Below are 7,738 nucleotides of genomic sequence, written 5' to 3'. Positions count from 1 at the left end.
GCTTCCCTGAAATTTTATTAGTAAAATCACTGACTTTGAGACATGTAGAAGTTGGAAACCCCCAATATATGAAGTTACTGGCCATGAGAGGAGGCTTTGTGCATACTCGGCACAGAAAGGAAGCTAAGGGAAATAAATTCTAACACAGGCGTTGCCACCCCCAGCTGGGGGAAGGCAACGTGTCAGTGAGGCAGTAGCTATAGCAACATCAGTGTTAGGGAATTTATTTATGATAGGGTTAAGAACCTCTTGGACTGTAATGGACCTTAACAAAACAAAGCACCTGGAAATCATGATCTCCTATTGATAAAAATCAAAGAAAGACCCAAAGGAAGGCAATTCCTATCAGAGGATGGAGAGACTGGCTGGTAACGTTCTCCTGGCACAGGCCATCAGTAATTAGCTCTATGCTGATTATCTGGTAAACTCATCCATACATAACTTCTACTAGTAGAGGAAAGAAAATAATATTCTAATAGAAGGAACCAGAATTAATACTTGAGGGGGTAGTTCTGGAAGCTTCTGATGAGTTGTTATTGATAGTATATATTTTTTACCAGGTGAATGAAATACTAGATAGCCTATAGGCCTCACTTAAGGTAGATTGGATCCTTTTGTACATCCTCACTCTCCCCCTGTATTAGAATGATGCATCTATGCCCTTTGCCACATGACTTTGCAACACCTCTTACCACAGTGGCCCCGCCTAGAGGACCCCCAGCCTGAGGCTGAGCCACCCAGCAAAAGCCCAGCTAGATCAGCTAAACTTGTCAAAGACCTGTGAGCATGAGAATAGCCTGGTGTGAGCCTCCAGTTCTTCAGGTAGCAATAGGGGTCTTCTGTGTTATAAATGCTTGTATCCCCCCTAATCCATATGTTGAAATCCTAACCCCAAAGATCATGGTATTAGGCGGAGGATTTGAGAAGTGCTTCGGTCTTTAGGGTGGAGCCCCCATGAATAGGATTAGTGCTCATATAAAAGAGGTTCCAGAGAGCTCTCTTGCCCCTTCCACCACATGAGGATACAGCAAAAAGGCACCATGAACCAGAAAACAGGCTCCCACCAGACACCAGATCTGTTAGTGCCTTGATCTTGAACTTCCACCCTCCACAGTTGTGAGAAATGAATATCTGTGATGTATAAGATACTCAATCTGTGATATTTTGTTACAGCAGCCTGAACAGACTAAGACAGGGTCTGATACAACACTCAAAAAATGCTGGCTATTACTGGCCATTTTAAGAAGTCTAAAAACCAAAAATAAAAGTATATAACCTAATATATAATGCATGGGAATCATTTTTGGTTTGTCATAGGCTCTTTAAAGTCTAAAAGATTAGAGAATGTTCAACATAAAATAAATGCTTCAGTATACGATATGTTGACTGATAGGGTTATACTTTGTCAAATAGTTACCTAGGATAATATATATTTAATCATGGCTTTCCATTTCCTACCTATTGGAGACAACACAACCATAGTCTCCAATAAGTGGCAATTTTCTTTTTGCTTTTTGGGCCTTCACGCAGTATTATGTCAACTCAGAGTTGAAAAAAATGGCCAAAAGGTCAACACGTGGAGAAAGTAACATGAAGCGCTAGGACGGTCCGCATATACAATGATCTGCACCAAACGAGAGTTTGTTTTAATATCATGTTGTAAATAGTTTATTAACCCAGACATACAATCTATGCTTTAAAAAGGTCAGATTATTTCTTAAAATTGTGTAAACAGATGACATGATAAAATGAGATTCTATGCTTACTGGTTTGAATGAACAATTATAAATATTTATAGTTTTCATTTGCTGAATATCCTTGAAAGAAACATATCACCAATTTCCTATTTTTCTGTCTTCCCCATAATACCAAGTATATGGAAGTCACTCAAAAAGATACATACTAAAATTAATAGTGAATGATACAAAACATGGTTTCAAAGGTGTTTACTATTTGGTCAAACAATAATTTTTTAATTGTCAGTCATAAAGTGAAATGTATATTCACATACATGTTAAATATCCATCAGATCTGCATTATTGCTATGCGACACCATTTTATACTCTGGGAAAATATAATTCCTGAGATCATTATTGGCTTTATAAATCATTTTCTTCCCTGTCAAATTATCTTTCCTTAAATGACTGGGGAGTGTGAATTGGGGTTAGGATGTCAATTTCAGACCAACTTTCTATGCCTACTAAACGAGAAAACAGGCTCTATCTTTTATAAAAGGTAGAAAAATAACTATGGTGTGCAGAATTTTTTTCCAAAGTATACCATACAGGAAAAATGTAGACTGAACACAAAAGAAGTCTTTTCTGAATGACTCTCAATCCCAGGAAGAACGTATGTTTTATAATCAGTCCTCAACATACAGCAGTCCAGCTGTTGCTTTGCATTTATTTAAACTATCCTTTGCTAAATAATTGTGTTCATCTTTGAAAGAAAATTACTTAAGATTACATTCAATTTCTTTCTACAAACCAACACAGCCTTCACCTTCACAAAACAAACACTGTACATGAAAACTGAACTGTCAGTCACCAGCTTTATTCATTATTCTGCTATTTGTTTGGTGCGACCACACCTAAGTCATACAAAGCCAATTCCTACTTTTTGTGAAATCTGGTAGAGTTCATACTTAGCGATAAAGTATCAGATACAGTCTAAACTTACTAGGGCTAGCAAAGCTTTATTGGTTTCATAATTCATACTGGATGGTTTTCAAAACAATCCTATAAATGCCAAACTAAAATATAAAACAAATAATGCTGTGAGCAATCCTTCATCCCTGGGTTCATGAAGGCCTTGGAATCATTTGTGTCTGTGTTGGATACGTTTTGATAACCTCCCGCATTTTGATGTACTTGTTCATGAAAGCACTAGAACAAATTAATTAAAAGAAAACCACTCTGAAACCACTTGAACTTTTGATCCTACCACCGAGCTTTAAAAGCTTCTACAACCTAGCTGGTATTTTTCTCTGGGTTTTGGTGTCTAAGTGACTACACTGCATGTTTCTTGCTTTGTGATGATGTTCTAATATGTATGATACAAGAAAAAGTGGGTATTTACCAAAGATCTTGCAGACGAGCCTTTTCAGACTGGAACTGATTACCTTTTGAAACATTTTTAATAACAAATAATGGCCTGTTTCACAGATCTGAAAGCAATAGCTAGTTTTCTTGACCTACAGTTTTAAAATTTATCTTTTAACTAAACAGGATCAGCTTAAAATCCCTTTGGAGATGTTTTTATTTGTTAATAACAGCATCTTTCATCTCCTATTACCCCAATTCAATTTCTCCTGCATACAAAGTAATGAGTAGGATGGCTGTGAAGCCAGTTAACATCCCAGCATTCTGAATCATGAAGAAGGTGAAATCGGTTTTTCTTCCAGTTACCTTTTCTCTCAGCATGTCATTCATCTCTGGAAACTAGAAGAAAGATATATTGTTAGATAACTGTTGCCATCTTGTGGCAAAACATAAAATAGTCATTTATAGATTAATAGATTTCTGAATAAATGATTATAAATTTCAGATGTTTAGATGTTTTAGCATAGATAGTGTACTAGGAATATCTAGCCCTATTAGACATCAACAAGAATGATAGTACGAAAATACTGTTCCCCAAGTGAGTCAATGGGATTGACCTCATTTAATTCTCTCTCTCTCTCTCTCTCTCCCCCTCTCCCTCCCTTCCTCCCTCCCTCCCTCCCTCCCTCTCTTCTTCTCTCTCTCTGCTCCATCACACCACTCTTTCCAGCCTCTTTCCTCCCTCAAATCTTCATACCCACCAATATTTCTATCTGAACTCTGCCTCCAGTTTTTCAATTGAACTAAATCTTTCATGTTTCAACTTAAATCTTACTTTCTTATAAAAGCTTCTCTTAGCCCCCTCTAACTTATATTAGATTCCCTTACATTCATCTCTCATCATATATATTGCTTTACCTTATATTTCACAGATCTGTTATTTGTAATTACTTAGTCATGTGTGTGGTTTTTGTTCCTTTGTTGAGTTTTAGAATCCTTTCTTTGTAAACAGAAAGCCCCACGGGTGAAGGGACTGTGCCTCTTGTTCCCTGGACTCCCCAGTGCCCTATCAATTTCCGGGCCCGGTACAGAAGTATCAGTTCATGGCAGCTGAACAAATCATCTGTTTAATAATCACTATACATTTCATTCTTGTTCTTTTCCATTTGTGTCCTTTTGCTTGCTCTACCCCTTACAAAATTACAAGGTTTTAAATAAATTATGCATTGCTCTAGGATTGAAGGCTATAACCATCTCATTACAGTGAAAGCAATTAAAACCCCAAGTTCTGTACTTAAGATCTACTTTCTCAGCAGGTGACTTCCACTGAAAAGGCTCCTTGCGGAGATCTGTGAAAGGCACTCTCAAAGCATATTCCAAAAATGCTTGCTGTATACGCAGCGGTGCACTGTATCACATCCAAGAGGTCTCCACAGTCAATCATGTGCCCAACTGAAGAAAATTGGCACCAGGATTAAATGGGTGGCACCATTCTGAGTAGTGTGAAACTGCTGTAAGTGTATACAGCATCATTTATCAGTATTATTTCTGCAAACTAAACACCCTAATAGATTCTGTTCTTATATCAGAAAAGGGAGAAGGGATGACCTAGCATAAATAGAGTGGGAGACATTAATTCTGTGAAGAAAAATATAAATGCAGTGATGGCTCTAAAAGATGGAATCCTTGCTCTTATAAGGGTCTGCACAGCTCAAGAAGCAGAGCTAGACAGTTATCATTTGGAGCTAAAAATGCAGATGAAAGAAATTAAATTATTAAATTATGTCTGTAATACATATTCAGTTCCAAATGCAAAGGAAATATTATTTGATTTGCATACACTTAGCACCTCTTCATTTTCTAAGATGCTGTCCATGATTCATTTGAAAAGGAACAGGACTATTTATAATCTCTCTCTTACACACAAACACACACACACACACACACAAATAAATACATAGACACAGCCATAGATATAAACATAGATACAAATATACACTGACACGAGTACATAATGTCTAATTTTAATTTACCAATTTTAGTTTAACTCAAAAGGCTCTCCCTGTTTAGAACTTTGAAATAACAAAATTCTATTTACAAAATAAATCATTCTGCTTCCAATGTGACATCCTCACAAAAGAGAGGAAAAAAATCCTAAGGGACATACTATAATACAATGCAAGTTTACCCACCACAAGGCAAAAAAAAAAAAATAGAGAAAATATCTCTCCTTCAACAAAAATAATTCATTTCCTCTTCTGTCAATAAGATCATAGGTTAAAGAACCAATGAGAATCCCTTTCAAATTACTATCAGCAAACTACTCAAAAAGAGTTATCTGTTAAATTAGGAATGTCTTCAATGACAGCAGAAAGAATTTCTTGTCACCCTTAGTCAAAGTATAACCCAGATGTTTATTCATAAATTTTAAACTAAAATAAGAAAAAATTTTGAAATTTCTTACCATGTCTGCCAGAGAAATATAAAGGAACATGCCGCCAGCAAGTGCAAAGATAATATTTGGAGCAAAGTTGTTGCCCACCAAAATGCCAAAAGCTAGCCCCACGTAGCAGGAACACGCGGAAAGGAAGTTGAACAACAAGGCCTGTCGAGTGCTCATCCCTGCATTGAGGAGAATCACGAAGTCCCCTAGAGGAAGAAAATAGCAAACAAAGCGTTTTTTCAGTTTGGGGGTGAGATGATAGGTGATCATCAGCGTCTAACGAGGGCTTCTTTACTTTGATGCCACCAGCAGGGTTTCTAAGTGTGGGTGTCACCTGAAACGTCTCATTCCGCTGAAACCGAGCAGTAGCTGACTTTCCCAGGGCGAGCAGAGCCCCTTACCCAGCTCGTGGGGAAACTCCTCGCACAGGATCGCGATGGAGGTGCTGAGGCCCTGGAGGAGAGACAAGGTGCAGGAGGCCCCAATGGCCAAGCCATCGATGAAGTTGTGGAGGGCGTCACTGAGCGTGATCATCCAGGCAATTGTCCCTATTTCTGACAGCTTGGGCCCCTTCAAGCAGGTACATGAGCTTGACTCCTTTTTTTCATCCTGTGAAATGGCAGAAAATCTATCAACAGAATAAACAGCATTTTTGGAAAGTCTAAAGAAATACGGAGAAACAGGAGATGTGTTATATCTTGAGGGAGATAAATGGTTACAACAAAGTTTTTCCTAGTGGATGGGAACCCCTGATCATATATAATAGAGAAAAGGTAGGGGAAAAGGAAATGAATAGGTTGGCAGGCCTTGAACAAGCCACTTAAAGGACATTTTATTTTGCTTTCCCCTTAAAACAATCCTTTGATTTGTATGAACAAATTCCTACTAGTGCCTTCCTGAAATATAGCAGTTATTAACCTATGAATTCGATTCACATACTTTAAAATAAAAATACATTTTTCAAGGACTAAATGTAAAGTCTTTTTCATGTTACAATTTAAATGTGAAATCCGCATTTAAAGCACGATTGCATCCAAGAACATTGTTTTTAGTCCCTCCCATGCCACTAGGTGACTGTGAGCAAGTTACCTGGGCCTCAGTTTCTTCAACTGTAAAATGAGGAGAATGTATTAGATGAGTCATTTATTTTCCCATGACTTACTATGTTTCCACCGTCTTCTTGGAGCTATGCTGGGTTTTCAGGCTGTAACAACATGGTCCCTACCAGCCCTAATTTCAATGATTCGCTTCACGAATTTCATGAAGTGTGATTGAAACAGGCCTGCCTTTACACTAACAGTTCTTTCCATTTTGAAACAATAATAAAAATAGAAAATCTTACAATGGGCCTTTTGTAAGAATTTAAATTTTCACGAAATTTACCAAAATGTATACAATCAAATGTCAAAGCATTTTCCAGAAATAGTAAAATAAATAAAATAAAATAAAAAGATAATAAAATGCAAATACATTTTTAAGTAGGGAAGCAATTTGCAATTAACTAGAGAACATTTTATTCTTAATTCTTCTCCCCTCAACTGTGCCTCAGCAGCTAATCAACATATTTATTGAACATCTGCAATTTGTAAAACAGTGTGCTGGATGCTACAGGAAATGCATGGAAGCAGAAAATACAGCTTCTACCTTCAAGAATTGTATTTACCTTGGAGAAACAAGATGTAAAGTACCTGACTGGCTCTTTTAAAAATACGCACTATATATCCGGCTGAGAGGGACTGCCTTCAGAGCAATCATCTGAGAGATTTTACATTTACTCCAACATCACTTCATTACTCAAAACACCTTGGGGACTGTATTTTCAGAATTAACTTTAGATCTTTCAATACATCTTTTCACTGTTTCATTACTGGCAAATCTTCTCCTTTAGAGGATGATTTTTGTTTGTAGGCATAGCCAAAGTCATTTGGAGCCAATAAATTCTTAAATTTAGATGGAAGGAGGGAAGGCTGTTAGTACTAATAATAGCAGAGGTGGTAGTAGTAGTAGTAGTAGTAGAAGTAGTCATAACAGCAGTAGAAATAGTCATAGAAAGCCATGCAGTTTTATTATGTGCCAGCCATTGTTCCAAGCACTTAGATATTTAATTTCTTTAGAACAATTCTATGAGTTAAGCACAACTGTTATCATCATTTTATAGTTGAGGAAACTAAAGCACAGAAAGGTTAGTTAACTTACCCAAGGATACAAAGAAAGTGGAAATTTTTTTAGTAACTATTTCACTACTCCAAAGGCA

The 7,738-nt window shown here is 37.0% G+C and overlaps 1 protein-coding gene across 1 annotated transcript in view; it reads right to left on the bottom strand.

The window, feature by feature from the left end:
* Positions 1–1,621: 1,621 nt before the first annotated feature.
* SLC39A8 (solute carrier family 39 member 8) overlaps positions 1,622–7,738 on the bottom strand; it is a 67,959-nt gene continuing 61,842 nt past the window's right edge. The window contains exons 6-8 of the mRNA XM_016223583.2: positions 5,886–6,093; positions 5,506–5,690; positions 1,622–3,440 (exon numbers count right to left, since the gene is read on the bottom strand). Of these exons, the coding sequence (XP_016079069.2) occupies positions 3,291–3,440; positions 5,506–5,690; positions 5,886–6,093 (543 nt within the window). The 3' untranslated portion in view covers positions 1,622–3,290. The remainder of the gene's footprint in view (positions 3,441–5,505; positions 5,691–5,885; positions 6,094–7,738) is intronic.

This window comes from Miniopterus natalensis, chromosome 1 (assembly GCF_054644295.1).
Source record: "Miniopterus natalensis isolate mMinNat1 chromosome 1, mMinNat1.hap1, whole genome shotgun sequence".
NCBI classification, from domain to species: Eukaryota; Metazoa; Chordata; class Mammalia; order Chiroptera; family Miniopteridae; genus Miniopterus; species Miniopterus natalensis.
Note: the sequence above shows the minus strand (reverse complement) of the source record. Positions and strands in the feature narration are given on the sequence as shown.